General features: G+C 41.1%; 1 protein-coding gene across 2 annotated transcripts in view; it reads left to right on the top strand.

The window, feature by feature from the left end:
• The first annotated feature begins 543 nt into the window (after positions 1-543).
• Positions 544-27,696, top strand: part of agbl4 (ATP/GTP binding protein-like 4) — a 461,627-nt gene continuing 434,474 nt past the window's right edge. The window contains exons 1-2 of one of the 2 annotated variants that reach the window (XM_036007246.1): positions 544-677; positions 966-1,036. In XM_036007246.1, coding sequence (XP_035863139.1) covers positions 988-1,036 — 49 coding nt within the window. In that variant the 5' untranslated portion in view covers positions 544-677; positions 966-987. Of the gene's footprint in view, positions 678-965; positions 1,037-27,696 lie in introns of those variants that run through there. The other variant, XM_031307356.2, reaches the window with a different exon arrangement.

Below are 27,696 nucleotides of genomic sequence, written 5' to 3' on the forward strand. Positions count from 1 at the left end.
CACAAAATGAGATCATTTTTAAAGCAACATCAATTAAATATAATGTGTGGCACAGCTTCCATGGTTTGTATATTCCAGCTGTGTGTCACACCTCTTCTAATGTCACAGGTACCAAAAAGACTTCTGCAAAGGATACACCACCTGTGTGTCTTGCTCATAGCTCCCCTGGCAAGCCCCCTCTCTCTTCGAGACGCATTTTAGGAATTGAGACATCCTTCAAGATGGCGTGCTGAGATCGATTTCCGGGTCACAGACAGGAGGACGGATGAGAGAGGAGACACAAAATAGAGAAATGAGAAGAGCTTTCTGTTTCTGTCATCTACCTCTTCACCCTCAGACTTTCCTTCCTGTGTTTGCACCAACATGTCTTATGTAACGTTCCAGTCCCTGTCATGCCTCACCTCTCCACTAGTTGCCCTCACTGTTCTCCCTCCTTTGCTGTCACCTGATTAGTCACCTGCCTACACACCTGATCTCAATTGGTCATTAACAGACAGTGTATAAAGTCCTGTTTCCTTTGTTTATCTGTAAGAGTGTCTGTGTTGCTTTGTTGCTGGCACGTCTCAACTTTTTCACTTGGTTTCCCTCCATCTGTTCCCTAACTTTTACCCCTCTGAACACCTTTTGGATTTATTTGCCTGTTCTGACTGATGTCCCACTGATGAACGAATCGTATCCTAAGTATTGACTTACTAGTAAACTGTGACTTTCTCACCATGCTCTAAATTGCTACATATAAGCATGAACACTTTTTCATATAGTCTTGTAAAACCTAAATGCCAGAGTAACTTTAGATTACATGTGCGTATCATTTCTTTGTTACCAAGAAAGTCTAAAATCCTAACATTTTAAGTAGTGGGTTCTCTTATGGTGCATATAGCTGGTACCATGTGGACAAATTAAAATATAGAAGAAACATTTTTAAATGGTGCAGTAAAAAAATTCCCATGAAACTTTTTTTTCAGTTCATCTCTTGTCTAAGTGGTGATGATTCAGTCTAAGACCAAATGTGAGTCCTCTTTCAAGTCAACAGGGGGTGAATGTTTCATAAACAAAATACTTACTTATGATAATTTATTATTAGAAATTGGTTTGCAATTTAACTGCAGAGCTTTTGTGTGTTTTAGTTTTTGCACATTTGAGATACTAGTTCACTTGACATATTGTATGCTAAGTGTTAGCATGGAGTGTTTGTTGACTGGGTACAGATGGATACAGTTGAGGTTGTAGTTTTTGCATAAAAAGTACAATAATTTGAAACAAATGCCCCACAAACTTGTGTTCCTCATCTTGTTTATCTCCATGCACATACTGGAAAAACAGGAGGAGACATCATCTCCCAAAGCTCCCATAAGCCTCAGCTTCAAAGCTAACAGTGTCACATTGTGCTTCTCAGCTTGCTTTGTCAAAGAAACTGTGCTTCATGTTTCTGCAATGTTGTTGCAGCACTGATGTTTGATGGTCCAATTACAGAAAATAGCCAAGAGAGCTGTTTATCCAGTGTGTTTTCAGAGTAAAGCCAGTGATTAAACGGCCACAGATAATAGTGCATAAATTGTGAGGTTTAACAGTTTATAGTTGTGGTTCCTGCTGATATTTGTGTCCATTCTGTCTTAAGTCCAAAATCAGCTCAGAGGTTCAGAAGATCACAGAATCTAAAGCCTAAATTTCCATTCAGGAGGAAAGCTTTGGTATAATCCATGTGCTGTATTTGAATCGAATGTACTTGACCAATAGCATCAAGGAAACTGGGGAATTTAAAGAAATTTGTTTAAAAATGATATTGCATTCTTTCTTTCTTTTCTGACCCTAAAAGTGAATATCGTCGGGTTGAACTCCAGAATCCCTTTGACTTGTGCAGACTTAATGTGAACTCAATCATGAGGGATTCTGACTCTGGGCCCGACTAATTGCTGGTTAATTACATCCTCAGACACAGGTCATAGTCAGAGCCTGAGCCAAGTATTAGTTCATCTTTGCTGACCAAAAATGAACCCATCCAAGACTTTGGCTACTTTGCTGAACTTCATCAAACAAGCTTGAGTTGAGCAGTGTTGTACTTGGTGTTTTACGTATATGTATGTGTATTTTTACATCACATTGCGTGCTTTTCACATTGTAATCCATTCTTAATTCTTTCACTATTTTGACAAAATGAGAAGCAAAATGATAGCAAAGGCTGTTTTATGCATCTTCCCATTCTTACACAGGTATCAATAGCAGCTTTACAGTTTTCTGATCCCCCCCTTTTTTTTAATGCTATCAGAGCTGTTACAAAAGTGTGTGAAGCTACTGTTACACTGAGCACTTCCTGCATCTGCTTCACATACAAAATTATACCAACTGTGGGAGGCATTTGTTGTGAAGAAACTGACAGGAAGTGCAGGAACTAATGCTAGTTGTGATAACAACGGACCAACATCTAGATTTGCTGTTGTGATGCACTGGAGGGAGGACTGGCGGAAAGAAGCAGCAGTCATTAGTGTAATCAGTTTGGGGATAGACCTATATGAGACATGAATATATTTTTCATTAGTTCAAATTTACATTCAAGTGTACTGATATGATTGTGTACTGTTGCTTTACATTGTTTTTTTTCTTCTGAAAAGTGAAAACCCAAATGCCTTTACCCCTGACTTTTTTGCTACCATAACAGTGCGACTTGCTCGATGGAGAGCTTTGTTTTTGTACTGAAGAAAAACTTTAAACACATTTTCACTGTTCTGCTTTTGTGTATAAACTTGCAAGCAAACCAATAATAGGAATCTGCAGACAGTCACACTTACGGGACGTTTAATTGGGTTGATGTTGATGATCTCAGCACATTGTTTTGGACATTGTGTGACCTCAAACTACGAGAAAGTCCACGCATTCAGGGCTCATTTTGCTATTGAATCTAGAAATTTTGTCGGTGGCTTATCAGTTAAGATTTTGCTGAATTGATCCATTTGTGAAATGTTAATATTGATCAGTAATTGTTAGCCCTAATGCAAAGGTCTCTTAAAATGATAAGTGAAGGCCTGTATTAGAGGTCTAAATTACAAATGACTTTGCTGATTTGAATTGTTTTGTTTAAATACACTTCATTACGTACAGCAGTGAGTAAACTTAAATTCAAGCTGTTCAGTTCAGTACAAAACTAGGCCTATACAAGCACTTTAAGATGAATAGCTCAGCAGCCACTTATCTGTGACAGTAATCACGTTATGAATGTTTCTGTGGTTCTTTTTAACAAGCTTTAACAAGGAAGTAATGTACTGAACGGTGCTCTCAGTCACCAGCGAGGGGAGCTCCACCACTAAAAGTTTTGGATTCTGTCACTGACAATGGTGATTCAGCATAGTTAGTTTGATGTTTATATGTTACAGATGTGTTACTACATGTACTGAGCACCTCTAGCATGCATACCACAAACAACATAAAGGGTAGCTTTGTTTTTGTTTTCAACTTGGACCCTATTTTCCCATGTTCTTGTGTCTTAAGTGACTGATGGGAACAAAAATCTTTGAAATTGGTCCAGTATTAAGCAAGACCGCTGCAGTCAGCAGTGGTGAAACAAGCTGCAAGGTAACGTTAATGGTCAATTCCGTTTACAGCGTTCTCGCTCAATACTGGACCAATTCAAAGTCACTTAGACACCATTGCATGGGAAAATAGGGTCCAGGTTGAAAAAGAAAAAACGAAATTACCCTTTAATTTAACTTGTTAATGCATGAACTGGCATTACAATGTGGTTCTGCTACATAGCACCAGCAAGATTGAAATGTGTTGTAACCAGAAAGATTGTTTCATTTAACTGACAGGACACAGAGAAAAACACGTGAAATATGCATTTACCTGCAGCTTTGTGTACCGTTGATATTTGAGGATATGCCCAACTTTTGCAAAATCGCATGAAGGATATGCTCTAGCCGTCATGACAGTCACGTTAGCGTGCCCTGTGACCTGTCAGTGTAAATAAGATGGATGGCCTGAGGAGAAGCTGGGAAAGAATACATATGAAAGCTTATTGTGCACATATGGTCCATTAAGCACTTTCCTGCTTGTTTTTATGGCTGGTTTAATCTTTTTAATCTGTCAGAAAATCAATTTGTTCACGTCGCTGCCAGGTTGCTGAGCAGAGCACTCCATCACGCATCCATAGACCTTGCCTGCCTGAACAAGGCATTGTGCTGGATGCTAGTCATCAGAAACTGCTATACAGAGATAAATGAATGCATTGATTGATGGATAGATAGGGGAGGAAAAGATAGAATGTGACTGAAAAGGAACGAGCAAGTTTATGTGAAAGTGGAAAGATATATGCGCAGACAAACGGCAGACAGACAGAATGCCCCATTTACAGTATCTAGAGAAAAGTAAATAGAAATAACATTTTAGCAAGGTTTATGTTTAACATTTGTCAGTTTTAATGTCAGACATGAAAAAATCCAAAGTGAATTGTGAATCATGAATGATCAGACTCATAATTTCCATCTCTCTATGTTCGACACTACATATTGCAGTCTACTATACAATATGATGCCGTGCTATGTACAGTATATAACAGTAAGGTTCCTCACAAAATAATTTACAAATAAAAGATATAATTTACAAATAAAAGATAAAAACAGTAAAGACACCATTTCACCCATATGAAGTTGAACAATGCAACCTTCTCTTAGCCTATAGTCATCAAATCTATCTGTAAAAATGAAAGACTTCAAGCTCAGTGAGCTAGACAAGAAAATAAGGGAGATAGATTGAGCTATGTTTCTAAAACCCCACAGTGAACTGGTGATTATCCTGCATTCAGCAAAAACCAAATAAGTCCTGTAATTCCTCTAAAGGGCCGGGATGCTAAAAGAGCTAATTTGACAGAACAAGTATAAGAGAGAAAAAGTATTTTCTGTAATAATCTGTGGATTTAGCAGGAGAAAGGGAGGATACCTGGGATAAAGCAGGGGTTTGGCTGAATCCATTACACCAGTGCTATGGGATTATTAACACAGCCAGGAGTCACCGGGGCTGATAAATACCCATATGAAGACATTGCAGGGGCAGTGAAATGTGTCATTTCAACTCCCGACAGCACGGAGAGGAAGAAAAAACATTAAAATGCATGCAATTTATTTGTCAGCTTAGAGAGAAAAAAAGAAAAGTCTGTATCTCGTAAAAGTAGTTTTTTTTTTTTTTTTTTTTCAAGGCAGGAAGGCTATTTTCCCCTTGAGCTGCTCGGAAAGGGAACACGCCTTATTAGCCTCTGCGACACACAGAGCGTTATTTGGTTATGCAGTGAAGCCTAAAACAGAGTCTGCGTTTAAAGCTGCTTCGTCCCTCCATCTCACTGAGTGATTACCTCTGTCAGGCCTTTAACAGACCACGCAGGATGCACACAAACAGGCAAGACACACACACACACACACACACACACACACACACACACACACACACTATGACAAGACTTGTGCGTGTGCACATGCACACACAGAAAATAAAACACCTGTCCCCTAAAACGCCCGAGAGCTCTCATTCTGCCTCTGCCACACCTCAATGTGCAGTAATTCTAGAAAAGGGCCTCTTTAAGTTAGGTGGCCATAAAAGCCAGACACAGACTGAGCCAATAAATGGCTGCTGTGGGTGCTGGGATGCAGCTGCAGCTCAGAACAAGGAAACATTCCTAGACCATTAGTCTAATACTCAGTCTGTAGACAACAGAAAAAGAGCCGCCTATGAAGATGTGTTTTATTCTTTGTGATGCAAATGCATTAAATAAAAGGGCGTGGGTGAGAGATACTAAACAAAAGCCATTTCCAGGATGAATGGAAAAAGGAGGAAACTGAAATAACTAACGCAGCATTGTCAATGAGTTTTGTTCAAAAGTAGGAAGCAGTTGGCTCACAGTCCCTGTCCAGCCGGTCTCTTCCTTGCTCTCTCCTTGAACATGACAAAACTCAGGAAGAGGGCAAGGAAATGCAAGCCAGCCCTGGTGGACGCTGATGTTCTGTTAAGCCCTGTCTTAATTACAAAACATGAAAAGACAACAAAAAAGGAGAGAACCCGAGGATATGCTAGCTTACTGTTGTCCCTGAGCCCTTTCCAAGGACTCTCTAAATGTTTAATTTCACTGCAGACAGTGACATTCATCAGTGGGTTCCCAGTGGGGATGCTCATAAACAGTCTGTTCCCTGGACAGGGGCATCTCGGCCTGAGGGGGGAGACAGACGGAAACTGAGATGGAAGGAGACAGAGAGAAGAGAGACACGGCATCAAGACTTTCTGATGGAAAGAGAGAGCAACAAAAAGAGAGAAAAAAAGACAATACAGGATTTTTCCAATTTGGTGCCGACTATCTTCCCCACATCTATCCATCTAGTGTTTGCTGGGATTAAATGAGCACAAGAGGCAGCAGTAGCCTTTTATATAGAAACATTTTTCAGAAGTAGCGCTGCCTCTTGAGGCTGAGATAAACTTATTGGTGGAGCCTCCATGGTTGAAGCTAAAGTTTTTTAGGCCAAGTAACAAGGCACTGCAGCACAATGACAAAGGTGAAGTTGGGTTTCGACTAGACACTTTAAGTAGAAACTGACTTGTTGCCAGCCAAATTGCAAGGCACATTTCTTTTATTTACCACGAGTCCCAATAAGTGATGTGACAAATCACAGATCCAGTTTTGCACCTATCCAGTTTAAGGCCCTAGTTTGACACATCCTGCCCCATGTTGCAGACTGTATGGACATAGTTTCTAGTAGACAGGGATGGTATTGTTTGTGGGTTCTTTTTAATTTTTATTTTGAGAACATTTTTCTGCCTGTGGACATTGTTGGTAAGATAACTTAAAAGTTCCCTTTCCCTCCATTATTTAGTAGTTATTGTTTGATTCGCCACTAAATCTTTGTAGGTTTCTATTGTAGTGAACCCTCGTCAGACACAGAAAGTGGAAGGTAAGGGTGTTTAAGAGGGAAATATCATTACCTGTCAAACAGGAGAGGTTGTTACTTTGAAACAGGGAAGGCTACTCCAAATGACTTATGCTTATTTGCACCCCCATATCCCCCAGCTCTCTTTCTACGTGCCCGCTCTCTCCCCAGTCTATTTCCTCGAGGCATACATTTTCTCCTCTCCATTCATATGTCAGTTCTTCCCTCCACAATCCTTCCCCTCCAGATGTATTCAGGAATACGAAATGAAATCCTCTCGCACTTTTGACTTGTATTAAATGCCTTCATTCAAAATGAGGCTTGTGAAAATGACTTCCACTGAGGAGGTGTTGGGGCAATGAATCTGTTAACATGCAGACTGTACGCTCGACTTAGCCCGTCTCCCTAACACATGTGATATGACCTGACCTGAGGCGGGGGTAAACAAAATGAAGCGGGCAAAGGAGGTTACAGTCTAAAAAGGCCGATATTAATCCTCGAGGATACTTCAAGATGACAAAAAGAGGCTTACAGTGAAAAAAGAGCCCGCTCTTCTATGTCTCTTATGTTCCTCCATTATGGGTCACACGAAACCCTCTCCACCTCCACTCTCAGCATCACTGCAAACTTTGAGCAAGTTCTAAATTTGATGAGTGCAGAGGCATTAAAATGAAATGTCTGCAATTTTCTCCCCTCATGGGGGAATTTGCATCAGGCTGAGTGTCCTTCAGAGTAGTCATAGACCAGAGCCAAGTCATGATTAAAGGTACAGTCATCAATCGAGCAGCGTGAGAGCATCACGACGCCTTTCTCCTGTCATTTACCATCATACGTTCGCTGTTATTTATGATTATTTAGGATTGGATTAACCATAAGTGCCAGTGTTTATGCCATTTGATTGACATTGTATGAAACTCATCCCTCAGTGCATTTCTGAAACAGCTGACTGCGACTTTAAGACACGAGGTGTGTTTGTAAGACTGATGAATCAGCGTTGCGTTCAGCAGCCAAACAGATGTTGTTCCCCTCCTGTTAGCAGAGAAATGCCTATGGTGTCCTGCACGGGACATTTGGCACCCTGATGTCTGTCATTATTCATCGTAAGAGGGTTTCCAATAACAAGGGCAGGCAGGGGGCATTTTTTGAGCACATTATCCACAGAGAGATGCGTACATAATACATGGCGCTGCCATAGGGCACGCGAGGCAGAAAGTGGCCCTTGCTCAGCGTGATCTTGCCTGGATAGTTGAACTGAAGCTCGGGGGGAAAAGAGTGAGAGACTGAGCAAGAGTCCTTGGAAAGAATCTGGTCATCAAGTGTTTGGATGCTGATACATAGGTTTTAGCAAGGACTGTGGGCTGTGGGTGTTATGTTGATATACAGAGCTTTCAAAGTTGTGACGTTTTATATTATTGCTCTGTGTGGCCTCAGAGAGAAAAGATGTAAAGAAACTCCCTTTTCCCACTAAAAAAAGTTGAAATCAGTTTTTTTTTAGCTGGTTGCTCAGAAAGAGCCAACCGCTGCCTGCGCCGTCTCCACAGCTGTACTCTGTAGCAGAAGCAGCAGGCACTCACTGCAAAGTACGCAGGGACATTTTGACTTCATACTTTCTATCATATGATATTGAGGGTAGCTGTATTAATGCAGGGAAAATGGAGCAATGGACGAAAAATGTAAGACAGACAGAATGAAAGCATCAGCTCTTTAACAGAGGAGTCCTCACATGGGAATATGGAAGTAGTTTCACTTAAGTGCTTGAAGTAAAAGAGACGAGAGTGAGAGTGCTATTAGCAGGGATTAGATGCATGCTGGTAAAAGCTCTGCACCTAAGGAAAGAACTTTCTCCATCAACTTCACCTGTCATTTAATGATACAAAAAAGCCATCTGTTGTCAAAAGTGGACAGAATAAACACATTCATTCACATTCATTTTATGAAATTGACTATTTGATCCTCCCTCTTTGTCAGGGCTGTGATGATTCTGCTCAGCGTCTGAAAAAAGAAAACATCCAGCTGTTTCATTAGGAAATGTCTGAACCTCTGAAATGTCTTATTTCCATTTCTACATCAGTAAATATGGACATTTCTGTCGTTCTCCTTCACCTCAGCACTAACCTTTGCATGGTAACAGTGTATGTAGTTCTCTGGGTTATCCAATAACTCCTCTGTCCACTGGCTTAGCAGAATTTCCCACATCTATCTTAGGGGTCGGGAAAAAAATCATTTAAGCATAGTATCGCGATATTTTCTGTGGCAATACTGTATCGATACACAGACGCCAAGTATGAATCTATTATTATATATGTGTTGGTCAGTTTGTCTGCTTGACAATACAATTTTGCAGCAATAAAATCAAAGTGAGATGAACAAACACAGTTGACAACGTTTCCTTTTGGGGACATCATTTGAAATTTGGAAATATTTGAAGTTGGAAAAAAGGTAATAAATTGCAATATATTGCAGAATATTGCAATATGTTTAAAATTGCAGTAATATCGTATTGTGACATAAGTATCGTGATATCGTATCGTGAGGCCTCTGGTAATTCCCACCCCTACTCTATCTTGTATCTCAGTTCGACCTGCTAGAGGTGTTGGCAGTCCAGAAACTGGGCCACATGTGTAAGCTATGGCCCTAAGGAGGGAGGGACTCTTGTCGTACTGTGAAAGGTCTTTCTGCTCATCTGATTTTCATTGTGACTCAGGACAGCCTTGATCCTGCTCTTCTGAGCAATCTATTCTTCTGCTGAGACATCTCGGAAATTTCCACAGTTACTTTTTGGAACTTAAGGGAGTTTTTCCAACTCCTCTGCCTTGAGCTGAACCTTCATCTCAAGGCTCTTCTGCTCTCTGAGCAGTAAAAGTTTTTCCTCCTCCCCAGGTCATTCCTGGGATCTGTATAGTCAATACTATAACTCACATGTATTTTACTCCATCAGAAAATTGATGTTGGAGCATCCTTGAACACAGCATCAGGTAGAGTCCTAGCTTGCACTTATTTTTGGTTGGTGGATTACAAATGGAAGCATCGGTTTGTGTGCTGGTTTTACGTGTTTAAATGCTTCCAGACCTTCAGCTTGGCAGTCCGGATCCTTCTGGACCTTCTCAAGGAGATCCAGAATAATGTTATAGTGAATCTTTGCAGCCTGAGCCAAGAGGGTCTGCTCCGACCTCTAACTGGAATCAGCATTAATCTAAAGACCAACATAACTCTCAACTCTCCCTGTCCTCCTTCGCCATGTTTCAATACCTTAAATTTACATTTTTCTGTTATAACTGCTCTTTGTTCTGACATTACGCGGTTTTAGCCAACATACTGTACTGAGGTATGAAAAATAAAACCGACTTGAGTTTTTCATGCACGTGATACTGTACTCTCAGCGTATCAACATTAAATTGAAACCATTTAGTGCACACTGGGGTAATAATATTTTGTCCAGGCTAATAGTTGTTTCAGTCTTCAGGATATATTCTGTCCCAGTTCACCACATCAACACAAACACACATTCTCCAAAGTCTACTTCACCTATTATTGAAGTAATTATTGGGACCCACAAAGTGTCAACAGAATAGCTTATTAGCTTTCACTCCAACTCCAACACTTTCGGTCCAGCTGCCTGATAATGTTATGCATGCAAAGCTAAATGTAGCATTAGTGGAGCCCTAGAGAGCAGGGTTTGACATTGATGACTTTGTTAAGGGGAACATATGTTTGAACAGATCGCCCCCTCTATAAATATAGGCTGTGTTCAATCCCCATGGCCTGAAGGCTGCCGGCAATGTATGTCTGCATGACATTATACAGAAAAAGATAGCAAGGGGTGGTGGAAAGTGTGCATGTGAGGGAGAAGGGCACAATGTGGGGAGAGAGGGCAAATATTTTTTTTTTTTCATTTTCACTCAAGTGGAAAACTATTGTGTGGTACATTTCACATTATTCTAAATTGAGCTGATATCTACACACCTGTGACCTTCCTACAACAATACTCCAGGCAGAATGACTTTGACTGTCTCACAGGTTCTTGTTTACTTGACCCTTTTCTAATTAAAAACCTCATTGACATAAAATCTTTGCTTTGAAGGACTATTGATTACTGAATACAAAAGGGATATTTGGGACCACAGGTGCAAATTAGCTGTTGATCTAACCTTGGCACATTTACAAAGGAATTTTGTTTAAATGTCAATGTTGATTAATGTGCACTGTCGCCAATACATAAACAAATTATTGATTAGCACAGGGATATCAGAAGGTACCTGGGGCATGTATACAATAACCTATTGGTTAGCAGTACAGATGCAGCGTACACACACACACACACACACACACACACACACACACACACACACACACACACAGTGGTGGGTAAATGAAGACCATGTTCTAGTGTGAGCAGATGGTGAGCATTGAAGTGCATGTTGACAGGTAGCCTATAGCTTGTTGTCTGAGCTGGCGTTATCACACACACACACACACACACACACACACACACACACACACACACACACACACACACACACACACAGCGAGGCACATGCAAAAATACCAGGATGCAGGCAGGAAAACATACCTACAGTATGCACACACACACACACACACACACACACACACTGCAGCAGTTTTGAGCCCTAATTGGTACCCAGAAGGGTTTGATGGAAAGATAACGAGAGAGAGAGTGGGGGAGAGAGAGACTGGTATGAAAGAGGAAATGAACATCAAAAAATGCAGACCAGCTGGTCAACTATTTACCTCCAAAGCACTCAGGGAAAGAATTCACAGAAAATGTAGAATTTTATTGAATGAAAAATTGACAAAATAAAATGAATGACGTAAGCAAACGTGAATTGCTCTGTGAAGTCTTAGTCTGTGCCCCTGAGATATTAAGATGACACCAACAACAGAGGCCTTTCAGTTGAAGACAGCTGTCAGGGAATCACAGGATACCTGACTGTCTGTTACTCTGTCTAAACTTCTTTTGTAAATGTCTTCCTTAAAGCGATAACTCACAAATTCATTGTTAATTTAATTTTGTGACATCCTTGGTGATAATTGGATATTGCTGTGATATGTGTTCCTGTGAAGGCACTTGTCAGTCAGTACTAGGGACAGTACTACAGTGTCTTTTTTCAGTAGGGGTCACTGTTTTCTGTGCGTCAGTTACTGTTTGCAGTTACTGTAAAAAAGTCTACACACTTCAGCTACTGACGACAGTGTTTGTTGCTGGCAATCAGTCTTCAGTGGTTGTCTCCCTCCCAGTGTTTTCACAAGATGAAGTTGAATTTCCCCTTTCATGTCAATATTAGCCTTGTGAAAAGTTCCTACAACAGAACTTATTCTGATGGTGTGCAGGTGAATTCCATTAAATCAATCACTCAATACAACTAAAGTACAGTCAAAAGATGGCTCATTCTTCCTCACTCTGCAGCTGGATAGCTGACTGCTTAGTAACATTGCTATTAATGGTGCTGAAAGCTGTCTTGCAACAATAATGATGAAGGAGCTGAGCATAGACTTGTAGGAGTTTAGACTGTCCAGCATATAACAATGGCTAAGATTGATGTGATAAGTTGTTGTTGCCTAATAAATAATGATGACAATAATAATTTCATCATGGCAGTAATAGATAATGGATATTCATTTAGCTTAGAGTTGACAAAAATAATCCTATTTTTGGGCGTCCTTCAGTCACAAGGTTGGCGGTTCGATCCCCGGCTCCTCCTGTCAGCATGTCGAGGTGTCCTTGAGCAAGATGCTGAACTGTATGAATCAGTGCGTGAATGTGAGAAATGAAAGGCAAATTGTAAAGCACTTTGTCCGGTAAGGTAGAAAGGTGCTGTATAAATGCAGTCCATTTACCATTTACATCAAGGTCCATGTACTAGCTTTTTCCGGAGCCGGAAATAAATAAGAAAAGAAATGGCTGTCAAACTACTTTCCAAGGTCAAGAGTGAACTTTAATACTCATCCCCGGGAACATTTTCAGTTTTTCAGAAAGGCAATAAAAGAAACACTGAGAAAACCAATTGAGATAGATGCTAGTAGTTCGACTGAATGATAGGAGGCAGGACAACAGAGCTGGATGATTCACATTACTTAGAATTCCTTTAAAAGGGTACCAGTAATTGCGCTCCACAGGACTATACCAGTCCCCTTTCTACAGAAGAGGTTGTGGCATTTCTCTGATGATGATTATATTACATTTCATGTGATTTCTGTATTTTTAGTTTAGTAGGTTATACAGGTAGAACCTTGAGTGAAAATACTACATACGCAGCCATGTGATACTATTTAATCAGGTACTCTCATTGGGATCAAGATCTCTTTTTCCAAGATAAAAAAAACCTCAAGCATAGCCAGACAAAACTGAAGGACAAATACATACAACAAACATGACCAGACAAACAAAAGCGCATACAGCATCAGAGACCGTCACAGACATCACTAAATAGTGAGTAATACTAAATGTGAGACTACTTCTAATTAAGCTGATATGAGAAGGGCAGATAAAGTTTCTCAAGTGCTTGACTCCTCAGTAACAACAGCATGAGGTTTAAGCGGCAGGCTGACCTCTGCTTCTGTGTTTACAGCTCAGAATGACTCGTCTGACAAGCACTAACATCTCCACAGCTGATGCTTTCTGTTTTCTGCTGACCGAGCCCCACAGTTTTTGTGGCAGACTGGAACGATCTATTTGACTTTGACCCCTGCCAGGTTGCCCTTTGTTTGACTTTACAGTGTGTGTTTTTTGTGCAAGTATATTATGTATGAGTGCATGGCCAGCGTGTGTGGTGTGTGTGTGTGTATGAGTGCATGGCCAGCACGATGCGGTGTGTGTGTGTGTGTGTGTGTGTGTGTGTGTGTGTGTGTGTGTGTGTGTGTGTGTGTGTGTGTGTTGACCTTGGAGACCCTCCAGGACACTTAACACTGCCCCCAGTGGCCATTTACACAGATGATGCTTCTCCATGCACCATTTGGCCTGCGACCACTGCTCACACACACAAATGTGTGTGTCCTGGAGGGACTGTGGGGTCGTTACCCTACTAATGGGGCCATATGGTCACAACACAAACACAAACTGTTCCTTCTCTCTGCCTGTAATAAGGTCATGAAGATGCTGATCTCATTCAGATGGAGAAACCAGCAGAAGAGAATATGCCAGAGGATGTAGATTGAACTCGCAGGGAGGGAGGTCAATAACTTGCAGCATCTCCCATCCACAGATTTCAGTTATATTACAGAAAGATGTGTGGTACTGTGCTAATCAGTGCATGATCACCTGATGGTTATGACGTGTTTCTGGTCATGTACAGTATCTGCTCCAAATAATCTTTGGTATTTTCATATACAATACTATAACCTTATGTTTAGCTAGAAATAATGCAATTCTATCTGTGTCAAGAAAACTTCGCTTCCCTGGTGTCAGTCAGCATAGACTGTAAATGGTACAAGACAAAATAAGTATAATATAACTTGCACAGAAAGAGACTACAGCTGTGTCCTTAATCTACAACCCAGAATACAATGCCAAATAGCCACACTATTTCATAAATAAAAAGTGGTGTCGAGGTAACTCCAGAAAGTTCGCTGGAAAACAAAACATAAGTATTAACTTTTTTATAAAAAATAAAAGTGTAATTGGCAGTGGCATTCTAAAGTTGCTGTTTGATTGAAATCTGTCATGGCACATATCACATCAGTTTGTTAGAACAAAACAGTAAACTAACATTTATTTAGCAGCAGTGCAAAGAAACCAGGAAGGGACTTGGCCAGCAGGAGCTCCAAGCACACCAGGTAGCAAGAGTTTGGAGGGAAGCTGCAAAGAAAAGGGTGGTCAGTTTCCACCCGGTCATCAGAAGCAGCATTACAACATTTCTGCAGATACTAAACCATGGGGAACTATTTGAGAAAGTCCGGAAAATAACATTTCATCATGACTTTGCAGTATTTCAGAATAGGACAGAGAAATCTGTGGGACCCAGGTCTGACCGAAAAACAAGTTATTTTACTGATGATCTATTGCACTTGTCTCATGAAAAATCAAGCTGTAGCAAGAGAATAATGCATTTACCCACCATCAGTAGCTTTGTCATCATATTGCTGTTATCACAAAATAATGTAACAACGTCCAGAGGGAGTGTCATGACCCAGGATCTCTCTGCTGGCGGTTGACAGACTTTTTTTTAGAACTTGATAGATCAGCTTGCACACAAAAGGTCAATGAAGAAACTAATTTAAGGGTTAAACCTGTATTTCATTACTGTAACTGTGCTGTGATTGTTCATAGTGGTAGTGGTTTGTTTGGCCTGTTTGCACTGCTTGGGATGCTATATATGCAGATATTATAAACATAATTTCTGTTCTGCATTCATCTCTATATATGTACACTCTTTCATAAACTGCAGTTTACATGTCAGACCTTGTTGTAGTCTGGTGCTCAGTGTTTGGTATTTGATTCCTCTTTGACAGTCTGTTACATGTGTTGGGATCTTTTAAATACAGTCTGGTTGAGACGCTGAGTAAAGTAGTGCTGTCCAAGGTGCTGAAGCAGTGGTGGGCAGCAATATATAGGAGGTCTGTCATCACAGCTCTATGTGCAGCAGTTTCACAGTAACATAACATAACATAGCTTTATTTGTATAGCGCCTTTCATACATAGAGTGCAGCTCAAAGCGCTTTACATCCAAAACATTCAACACAACTCTCGCAGGAGCACATTTAAAGCACGCAAACAGTATATTTGCACTGTTGCACTGGTATTTTGCTTATTAGTTGACTGAATAATAATAATAATCACAGACATAACATAACATAGCAGGGACAGATACAGCATGACATGAAGGCGAGGAGAGGGGAAAAAAGCAACTCTCAGACTATCCTCATAAAGATAAGAACAGTGTGGGAACAGGAAAAAACACCTCAGCACATAGCACACAAGCAGTACATTTGCACTGCTGAACATAACATAACATAACATAAATGTACAGTTGCACATTTAGCGGCGAAGGCGTGGGACTGGGGAGGGGGTAGGTTGGGGAGTTTGGCCTGCTGAGAAACGCACAGCCTGGCAGTCCCACTAGTGTCCCAGTCCGCAGAATGTTATAGCGATAACACAGCACGTTGCCGTGGTGACACCCTTGAACAGTCCAGAACCGATACGACAATCAGCAGGCAGTGGGGAAGACGGGGGAGGAACCAAGAGAGTCTCGCTTGCAGAGCCCCAACAGGGTGACTGTTTGTTCCAAGAAACGGCCTTGGCAAGGCCGTTCAGGATAAGGGAGCCGAAAGATTAAATTTGTTTTGTCTACATGAATGGCTGCTCTAATTTAGACATACATTCTATTGTTCAACTGTTCAACTGTTCAACTTGTCAATTTTTCTTTCCAAATCCATGACCTTCCTCATGATGGTATCCAAGCCGCGGGTCATTACCATGCTGTTTTCCATCACGCGATTAATAGTTCCAGTTTGCGAACTGATCGCTTTTTCGACAGCTTCAGTCAGGCCAGGCAGCTTCCTTGGGCTTTGGACAGCTACCAAAGTCTTTCCAATTTTTCGATAAACCAGAGCGAAGCATCCTCCAATCAGCAACATTCCAGTTATCATGGTTCCAAATAGGTAGATATCCTCAACGTCCTCCACGGAAAGAGCAGAGAGACACACGACACGCCATTTCTCCCAGCCGTCCATCGTATACCCCGCAGCAAACGTCCCGTCAGGACATGCTGGCTCACCCGAACCAGTGCTCCTCCTCAAGAATACAGTGTCAATTGCGTTGAGAGACCAGTTAATCAATTCCATGATTTTTAGGTATTTGTAGAGCCTTGCAGGGAGAGTCTCTAAAAAGTTAACAACAGACAACACAAGACAAGATAGCAAGCAGGGTAGGCCTGGGAGGGAGAGGGAGAAAAAAAAGCGACCGCCTTCGCTGAGAGCTGGAAAAGGAGAAAAAGTAGTCCTAACATTGGCCATGTTGTGTGACCAATGTATCATTTGTGTACATTGGCGTTTGAAAGCTGCTTACAGTACCAGACAGGGAGGGTCTTATGAAAAGATGCAATTGATTGGATCATGGGAAACGTAGGATCCAGCGTTTTTGGAGCTTGACCCATACTAGGGATTAAAAGTCAGGATCTCGGCTTTTGCTGTTTTTAATGCGTCTTGCCCTCCAATTTTATGGATGTGCAAAACTACTTTTAAGAGCACCTATATGCCAGCTCATAAACAGCTATGTGTTAAGGTGCTTCAGGGAGTCTTGAAGATGCCTCTGGTTTGGTGTGAATGGCTCAATGTACAGTTGATGAGGGTAATGTCAGCCAAATCCTGCGTTGGAGTCACAGATTTAATTTGGATATTTTTGAGGCACTTTTCTGAATTTCATTTACTATTTGTGTTGCTGTAAAACCTGAGATTAACGTCTGGTTTTAACCTCTTTAATTCCACATGTTTAAAGTACTTCCTGCCATATAAATTCTGGAAAATTGTATCTGTGTCATAAATGGTTTCTACAAATGTAGACACCTGGACACATTCCTCTCTATATGTGGGCACAATGTCCTTAAGTATTCTATGATGCAGGACAACCAATAACTTCTGCCTTCATGATGACACATACAGATCCTTCAGTTTTGTGACGATAAATTATCTGTATGCTTCCAGACAGAGGAAGGTAGTGCTTCAGTCTGCTGGGAGTGCAGATTCCTTATGAGATGAGCATCCAAAGTAAATGATAAAATATACAGTAAGTGAACAGAATAACCACCTGAATGAATAATTCATGAGAACGCATCAAACTCTATTATTCTTTGTAGGAGAAGATGTGAGAGATTAAAATGGGAATGTAATACTTGTAAAAATGTTCTTCCTCTCCCTGTAAAGGACTGTAAATATGTCACTGTCATACATGTTGTAGTTTTATTACCTGAAGGATAGTTCACATACTTTAGAAGAGAATCTTCCGGATGTAAAGTAAGTAGTATAGTTTCTAACTCAACCATAGTGTGCATTTCTATTATTATTGTGAAGCTTAAAACATTAGTAAAAGTAAATGCTTACCTTGAGATAAGATGATATGACTATAAACATAAATTTCATCTTAAATGTCAGCTTTAGTACCAAAACTTTCTGCTGGTTAGCTATCCATCAATGCTGCTATATACTGCTTCATTCTCTACTTTCAGTTTCTCGCTGTTTATCCAGATTTTTAATCACTAAATATAAATTGTCGTAGATTTATTTGGAGAGTAAATGAGGCATGAGCAGATGTCTGGATATAGACATGACACACCTGACCACTTGGTGGGGTTGTTAGTCCAGTTATTTTCTGGCAGGTGAAAGGCCAATATAGGAATTTTGGATTTTCCTACCACATAGTAGTTGTCCAGTTTGTGGATATAAAATGGTTGTAGTTAAAGAAGCTGTTACTAAAGTGCTTATTTGAAACGTGGCATACATAACAATATTTCCTCCAACACTGGATGGAGTCTCCAGCGGTTGGCTACAGCCAACACGCTGAATTGTTTAGTTACAGCAAATCCCCAGACATGAAAGCCAAATGACATCAGTTTATGTATATTAAGCTTCTGCATCAAAGAAACAGTGACATCCTCTCAGGAATAATTATTTAACAGTGCTTGACACCATCTGTTTCTCAAAAACAAGGTGAGAACATTGAAAAAGGACACACCAATACATTTAAAATCACAGTAATGCAGATTAGCATTGATTAATGTGCGGTGACAGTAGATAATCATGTCAATATTTCTTCATTCAGATTTTGTACTGGTCCAGCCCGGGAACAACAAAGTGACTAATCATAATAATGTCATAGACAGACTTTAATAGATGCATTAGGATTGATATACCCCTGGGGTGAATGGGTTATTGCTCATAAAGCAGAATCATCTGCACTGGCAATTAAATCTGATGGCAATACAGTTTCATTTGAGAGACCTCTAGATAATGCAGGCATAGAGAAAATGGTCAAATACATGGTAATTGCAGCAAATTCAAGAGTTTGAGCAAGAATATGTTAAAGAGATTATCAAAGTGGTGTCTGTGTCTGGAGCAGCAGAGGGATAGAGCTCTGTGACTATTGTGACATTTCATCCATTTTAATTAGATGGACTTTGAAATGAGTGAATAGATTGACCCTGTCCAAGATGCCTTGCACAACACTAAAACAGTTATCTCAAACACACTGCTGTATGCTGTGCACTTAAGAGGCTGGTATTTTATTCAACAAATCCCAGGAATAGACCAAAACAATGTCTTAGTCTGTCTCTTAATACTCTGGCTCTCAGCCCCAAACCCATTTGTTCATACTAAAGACAGTTCTCTTTAAAAACAGGTCACAACTATATACTTTAACTTTAAAAACAGGGTTAATACATTTCCTAAAAAAGCTGGGCACTGTAGTTTGTAGCAAACATCAGTCAAACAGGAGTAAATAGTGTTTCTACTAGAACATGTCTACATGCTTTAATGTTTAATAACACTTTTTGGACACACTCATACTGCTCATTGCTGGTGCACCTGTAATCACCCTCTGTCTGAGACTCTCTGTTGTAGCGCCTGTCCCGGTCTGCCCTAATTGGTTAGTGTTTTAGAGTCTTCCGCATTTGTTCTCTCGCCGTTTCTGTACCGTCAACATCTGCAACCAATACAGGTTTCACCTTGTGTTAACGTTAGCATGTAACTACATGTAGCAGTATACACTCACCTAAAGGATTATTAGGAACACCCTACTAATATTGTGTTTGACCCTGTTTCGCCTTCAGAACTGCCTTAATTCATCGTGGCATTGATTCAACAAGGTGCTGGAAACATTCTTTAGAAATGTTGGCCCATATTGATAGGATAGCATCTTGCAGTTGATGGAGATTTGTGGGATGCACATCCAGGGCACGAAGCTCCCGTTCCACCACATCCCAAAGATGTTCTATTGGGTTGAGATCTGGTGACTGTGGGGGCCATTTTAGTACAGTGAACTCATTGTCATGTTCAAGAAACCAATTTGAAATGATTTGAGCTTTGTGACATGGTGCATTATCCTGCTGGAAGTAGCCATCAGAGGATGGGTACATGGTGGTCATAAAAGGATGGACATGGTCAGAAACAATGCTCAGGTAGGCTGTGGCATTTAAACGATGCCCAATTGGTACTAAGGGGCCTAAAGTGTGCCAAGAAAACATTCCCCACACCATTACACCACCACCACCAGCCTGCCCAGTGGTAACAAGGCATGACGGATCCATGTTCTCATTCTGTTTACGCCAAATTCTGACTCTACCATCTGAATGTCTCAACAGAAATCGAGACTCATCAGACCAGGCAACATTTTTACAGTCTTCAACTGTCCAATTTTGGTGAGCTCGTGCAAATTGTATCCTCATTTTCCTATTTTTAGTGGAGATGAGTGGTACCCGGTGGGGTCTTCTGCTGGTGTAGCCCATCCGCCTCAAGGTTGTTCGTTTTGTGGCTTCACAAATGCTTTGCTGCATACCTCGGTTGTAACGAGTGGTTATTTGAGTCAAAGTTGATCTTCTATCAACTTGAATCAGTCGGCCCATTCTCCTCTGACCTCTAGCATCAACAAGACATTTTCGCCCAGAGGACTACCGCATACCAGATGTTTTTCCTTTTTCAGACCATTCTTTGTAAACCCTAGAAATGGTTGTGTGTGAAAATCCCAGTAACTGGCACCAACAACCATGCCACGCTCAAAGTTGCTTAGATCACCTTTCGTTCCCATTCTGACATTAAGTTTGGAGTTCAGGAGATTTTCTAGACCTGAACAACACCCCTAAATGCATTGAAGCAGCTGCCATGTGATTGGTTGATTAGATAATTGCATTAACGTGAAATCTTACAGGTGTTCCTAATAATCCTTTAGGTGAGTGTATGTAATGTAAACACTGCCGTAATGTGCCTGGAGCAGATGACCATATAAAGAAATCCAAGAATAAAACAACTTTTGGAAGCGTAGTGTTCAGAACTGTCTGTGGGGTAACTTTTACATACATTTACCTCATTATTGGAAGCTTTGGCCACATTTAATATGAACATCCGACACTGCAACATCATAGATATGAAAGATATGAAAATAAGGAAATGTTTAATTTAATTGTTTGTTCAACATCTTAGCATGCTAGCAGGTACACACATCAGACTCATATTTACCTTCACACACATGTACACACCCTAACAAAGGTAACCTCTGTTGTTCCAAGAGACTCTTCCCTATTGGGCCTGGGAAAATAGGGTGTCCCATGACAGTCAGGATACTGGCCCAAAGAGGATGCCTGCTAGCTCAGAGTGTGTATCTGTGTGAGAGGGCGGGAGAAAGGAGAAGATGGACAGGCATAAAGAAAGGGTCATATGTAGAATGTATTGATGTATAATGTGTTTATAATAGAAGTAAATGTTGAATTACAGAACTACTGGCACGTGTATGGGAGTGAGCTCCAGCTGCTGTTTCACGGCAGATTAAAGCCTCCTGTGGTCAATTTGCTCTCCCTAATGTCAGGTCCCCTCCAAAGACTGGAATCACCTGTAGCCTAGCAACCGTGGCCACAGCTAAGGGAAGCGAAGCCATGCATGCTAAATTCCACCTGCTTAGGTGTGTGTGTTTGTGTGTGTGTGCACGCTCTTAAATATTCTGTAGGAGGGTATGTCTGTGTGCTTCTAATCAGTGCTGTGTGTGTCTCTGTGTGCTACTTTTCAACCATGTAGATGCTTAAGTATGTTTGAGAGATAAATGGCCATATTTAGCCAAACAAATATTTATGATTTTCTTCCCCCTTTTGCACTTTAACCCCCAACCCTATCCCCTTTTCCTGTTATTTCAACTCCACTCACTCTCTTACCTCATTCCTACAATGTCCACATCCAGCATGGCTCTGATCCTCTGATCTGCTTTTTGGGACCGAGTGCGTAGCCTACCTTTAGCCTGATTTCATAGATTGGACTGCTGGATAGCTTGAGGCAAAATGTTGATACATATTCCCCTGATTCCACAGTGAATCAGGAATGAGAGAGAGAGAGCAGGGGAGTGAGAGATTTAGCATCACAACCACAAACCAGCTGGTCACCCACATATAAAGCAGATGGGATGTCTTATTTCAAGTGGAATTTGCTCAAACATTGAAGACCTTCCTGTAAATCTCTTATCATTAAGAAGCACAGAGAAAGAGAAGAAAAGACATAAATCAGGTATAACACCAAAAAAGCAGGTTAGTGTGCTTATGTGCACATTACAATAACCTAATGTTTATAGCTTTTTCTGTTAAATATCCCAATAAATGTTTTTTTCTCAATGAAAAGTACTTTGGTATCGCTACCAAATCTCAGGTATCATATCGGCACGAGTATGAAAAAGAAATCTAATGATAACTTGCCCTAGTGGGTAAAAAGTTAAAGCAACAAACTAAAAAAACAGATACACATATAGCTACACAATCTGAGACCAGCTGAAGGTTTGCAAATGTGTGTGTGAGGGAGTGTGCCTTGCTGCTTGCATGCGTGAGAAGAAAAGCGGAAAGAGAGAATGAGAGAGAGCTGCCGGCAGAGAGACATGAGCCAGCAACAGCAGCACTAGATTACATTAGCAAGGCATGAGGCAGCGAGAAGGTCAGTGAATCAGATACTGGTTCAATATAGCAGCACAACTCGGAGGGCAGGAGCTGAGCTGGTTTGCCATCCAAGCAGATTGCTGAGGAAGCCTTGTCTTTGCGAATGTGTTTAAGGAATTTGACCATGCTGAGAGCAGACAGAAGAGCTGACTCCTGAAAATGGCAGCACGTCCATTTCATCTGTGAGGGAGGAGGAACTTTGTTGCTGAGTAGATGTGTATTAACAATGCAGAAGGAGAGTAGTTGTTTATTTTAAGTCTGCTGCTTTCCACTGGATTTTTACATAAAACAAATGCAAACTGTTGGTTTTACTACATCTACAGTACGTATACTAATCTTTGCAACATTTTGCTGATGTTGTAAGATGCCTATAGCTTTCTTGAAAAGGACAGCTTAAATTTTTTTGCAATACCAAAGGAGTAAATCCTGCACATTTTTGCTGCACTACAATTTGTAAAAATCAATTACCACTACATCTACCCAAGAGCTGTACTGTGAATGAATCTGAATTCTGAGTGGCTATTAAGTCTCTCATAGATCATATTGACTTAGATATGGTCCCTCTAACTTTTAATGGCCAACACTTACAGTAGATGAGTAGTTCAGCACTCTTAGCCCATTATACTGTTAGTGGACACACAGTGCAATCAGGAGGGTCAAAGATTTTAGTGTGCTCCATTAGTGGAGTGCACTACTCGGTTGGATTCTAATTGACCTGCTGTAGAAGGAGTGGACAAGCTAAACCTCTCCCAGTGAAAAGTAATAACCACTAACTGCCAAATCTGCCAGTGGGGGGGTGTAAGATACTTACAAGTGCAACAGCAAGAACGCCAGGTCAGCATCTTTTGCAGACTTCTGTTTGTCTGTCCTTGCCTTTCTGAAAACGCAGGTCCGATGTTTACTCGTGTCTGACTCCTCGCTCGGTCAGTCTGCCGTTTCCTTTTTCTCTGTTCCTCCGACAATGCTTTCTGCTTCTTTTTTGCCGGCTCAGTGTATGTATGCAGTGCCGTGAAGCAATTTGTTACGTCGCAAGACCTGATATCACGCGATACTTCTGACACTGAGGCCGGCGGCCCAAAGTTGCAAGGGTGGTTTTTCTGCTCACAGGCGCTAGGGGGAAGCGAGACGACCACCATTCAACCCAAAAAAAGTCATATAACCATTCCAATGACTCCGAAGCTGTTCAGTTAAGGTAAATTAAGTAAAAAAAAACAAAACTGCATAGTTCCCCTTTAAAGTCTAATCCTTACAGGGGACAAAGTTTGAACTCACTCTTTTTGAAAGGTAACTTGTGCAAATTCTTTTCACCGTGCCAATATTTTGAGAACCACAAACAAAGTTCCTCGGCAGCAGAAATGATGAGAGATGGAAGTCAAAACCTCAGCACATAATGTTAAAACTACTTGCGTTGCAAGATATCACAGGGGCCCTTTTTTGTTATTTGGGTAACGTGAACATCCACCAGAGTTCACTGATAAGCTTCATAATGCCTCTGCAGATTATAAAGTGTTGGGACCTTCAAACTTCTTGGGATGTTGATGCTCATCAAACTATTAAAAGAGCACTCATGCCCTGCAGATCGGAGCACTGTGACCACTCCAATTGGTTTTGTATTTAGTCACATCTTCTTTGTCCTTTTTAAGCAGAGCAGTGAGCCTAAACCATGCGAAGAAAATGCACCCTAACCCAATTTACTGCTTGTTGAGAAAAATGAAGGATGACCACATACGTTTTTCCTCACTGCGCCGAAGGCCGCAGCATACGTTGTCAGACCACTTCACTTGAACATTGAAGTTTTTTTTTGTTTTTGTTTTTTACAGCTTGTCTGTGGTTTCCATATATCGGTCTTTTTAGTAACATTTAACCCACACATTTTAAACAAAGTTAAGAACGCTTAAACAATGGTATTTCTCAAAGCAGGCAGATAAGGTACATTTTGACAAATTATGAAATCAGGTTGCATCACACAAAAGGAAAGGAAAATAACAGTGCATTATTAAGATTATTTAAGCTACGCATCACTATCACTCTACCAATCTTACACACACGCAGGCACACACGCACACACAAGCGGGATACACAAATAAAGTATGTACATTAGTTTCCTCTTAAGATCATGGCTCATTGTCATCATGCATTTTCATTTATTTGTTAATTCAGAGCCAGGGCTTCCAGATGTGTGGAAGCACTTCACACCTGTAAATGGACAGAATACCTGCATTTAGTTATCTCTAGGAGGCATGTAGAGTGGTGAAGACACAGACACAGGCCAAAAACTCAATGAACTAGCCACGGTCCTATTAGATGATATCTTCTGGAGGGAGATTCTTAAGCTCCAAAATATTTGCAGATGCTACCAAAATGATAGCCTTGCCTTAATGGCCCTTTGTGTTAATGTGTTTCAATGCACTGCGGAGTACTTTTCATCTATAACGAGTAGAGAGCTATGTTTCACGTTTCATGCTTAAGGTCGTTAATGTATGAAAGGACACACCGGCTACTGCACTGTGGGGATCAAATTTAAGATCTGTGAGAGTTACCTGGGTCACGCTGTCATGTCTCCCCTATTTAGTATCTCATCCTGGACTACTCAATGTCCTTTAAATTGAAACCGTGAACTGCTTTATCTCCTTGGAAAAAAACACCAAGGGGAGTGGAGACTGGACAGGCAGTTCTCCTTTTTAAAGAAATAAGCATACCTATTTTTCCTCAAAGTAAATACTGCAGGGAGTGGATGTTTGTCCACCTTTGTCCTAAATATGTGGGGCAAAGTGATTCACTGTGATGAACTTGGTGCTTTTCTATATTAGTTTTTTCCTTTGTGGGTCCATTCCTTTTGGATTGATCAGCTGAGGGCAGAAGACACATAATCCTTTATGTTGCTAGTTACCACTTTATACACACAGATGTCATGTCATGTGCATGTCATGTCATTGTGGATACTCCAGCCAGTCTTGGGTGGTATACGGAGCTGTTGGACAGCATAGGTTTAAGGAGAAGTGGATAAATATATCTTTATATTTCTACACCAGTGAGTGGATGGGGGTACTGACAGCATGAACATGTCTATCATTTAGAAATTAAATTTCAGTTTTCAGGACCTTTTAGAGCAGGGACGTTTCTAGGACTTGATGAGGTTCAGGGCTTAGCCTGGACCCATTACAATAAATGGAACGCATTGCACGCAGAGCAGATCACAAAAATGGCGATTGGCTTGCCCAGTTTAATGTAAGTTAATTTCAGCTGCCCAGTTTGTGGCTGGTGGTTAGTTAGATGGCACAAACGTTTGGCTTAATCACAGCTGGCCAGGCAACGCAAAGGCAAAGGTTTTGTTTCCATTAGTGGGCACCCATGATGTAGGGGGTCTGCGGGTCCTCCCCCAGAAGATTTTGAACATTAAACACTTAATTTCCTGCATTCTAGTGAATTTTATGCACCTATTTCTACCTTTTTCTGCATCAATGTATGTTGGAAATATCTTTATTAAAGGGAAACATAGATGACAATTCAAAACATAAAACTATAATTCTATATAATGCAGCAATCCTCTAAGGCATTCTGTATTGGTTCAACTATTTATTCTCCTGTAGATCAACTTTTTTCATTATCTCTGCTGACTGAGTCAGCACACATATACTCTTCCTTCCTCTTTTGTGTCTTTTGTTAGAGAAGTAACCTCTTTAAATGCGCATGTGGCACTTATTCACTTCATGGATACATTAAATCCCTGGACTGTAATATTTTAGATGTGATTCAGCAAGATTTCTGCTCATGTTCAAAAGGTTCTGCACATCAAAAATATAAATCATCCCATTTGTGTTCTCTGAGAGTTGGAGGAGTCGTAATATTTTTAGAAAAATAAAGTTTTATAACATTACAAGAATAAAGTCACAATATTTCAGGAAAAGATCCACCTGCCCTATAGTCTGCTGTGTATTACTTTATTGGACCGTCTGACAGACACAGAGAGCCCCGTTTGAGACTCTGGTCTCTGGATGACACAAATCAGAAATACATGGAGCACAAGCGTGAGTCACACTTCCGCAGCATCCCCGCAGCAGAGTGCATCCATTATAATAGTCTCGCATTGCCAGACCTTCCTCCATAGCACAGCGGACGAGGGTCTGGCTAGTCCACACAGCATTCCAGGATGGGAGAGAAAAGAGCTCTGGTTTATAGGCATTTCTTTAAACCAATCACAATCGTCATGGGTGGCGCTAAGCGCCAGACGGAGCCACGGTGCCGCTGCAAAATAGCCTCGGGAAGGAACTTGTTTTGGTGGAACATTCAGGTGGTGTACGTTCAAAAGTTGTTTTAGTCGTGCAACAGAAATCTCAGATTGGACAGATAGTCTAGCTAGCTGTCCGAATTTACCCTGCAGAGATCTGAGGAGCAGTTTACCATAGTCCTCATAAATCGACCACAGTTTAAAATTCCAACACAAAGAAAGCGGAAGGTAACGGACATCCGGCCTAAAAGAGGGACATCCGGCAGAATTTCCACCGGCACCGGAACAATCCCGGAAGTGGAACGTCGTGGATATACTGTAGATTACCATTATAATGACCTGAAGCTGCACAAAGCATGGAAGCTGCGCGGCTCATCTGAAGCCCTGGAAAAATTACCTGCCGATGCCTTAGAGACACAGCATGTTATATACACATCTTTCTGTCAGGCCACGTTTTCTCAACAACTTAATGCTCTGAGGTCATAGGGATATATTATTAAAGATTGTTGCGCTACTATGAGGGGAAATGATGAAGTATAGGAAGTGAGGAATGAAAAAAATGGATGCTCAGCATAGCAGCACCTGAGGTCTAAGGGCGCTGACACACAGAGCCGATTATTGGCCGTCGGACCGTCTGGCGAGGTCGGTGACTTGAGTCTGTTCGGTGTGTTCCGTGCCATCGTCCGTCCGAGGAGCCGTCGGCATTCATTTTGGCCGACCCGACATGTTCAGTCGGAGACAGGGCAGTCGGGACTCGCCCGGAAATGGCGAGCGGATGTTCCTCTCAAAATCTGACGAAAATCTTTTAAACTGACCTTTGTCAATCTGAAATGAAGACAGATTTAGCAACTGCACGGCCTATTTCTCGCTTAAAATGTTTTCAGGATCACGTTTCAGTGAACTATTTTAGTACAATATTAGATCGTATTCTGAACCATAG

The sequence above is a fragment of the Sander lucioperca genome, chromosome 11, assembly GCF_008315115.2.
Source record: "Sander lucioperca isolate FBNREF2018 chromosome 11, SLUC_FBN_1.2, whole genome shotgun sequence".
Taxonomy (NCBI): domain Eukaryota; kingdom Metazoa; phylum Chordata; class Actinopteri; order Perciformes; family Percidae; genus Sander; species Sander lucioperca.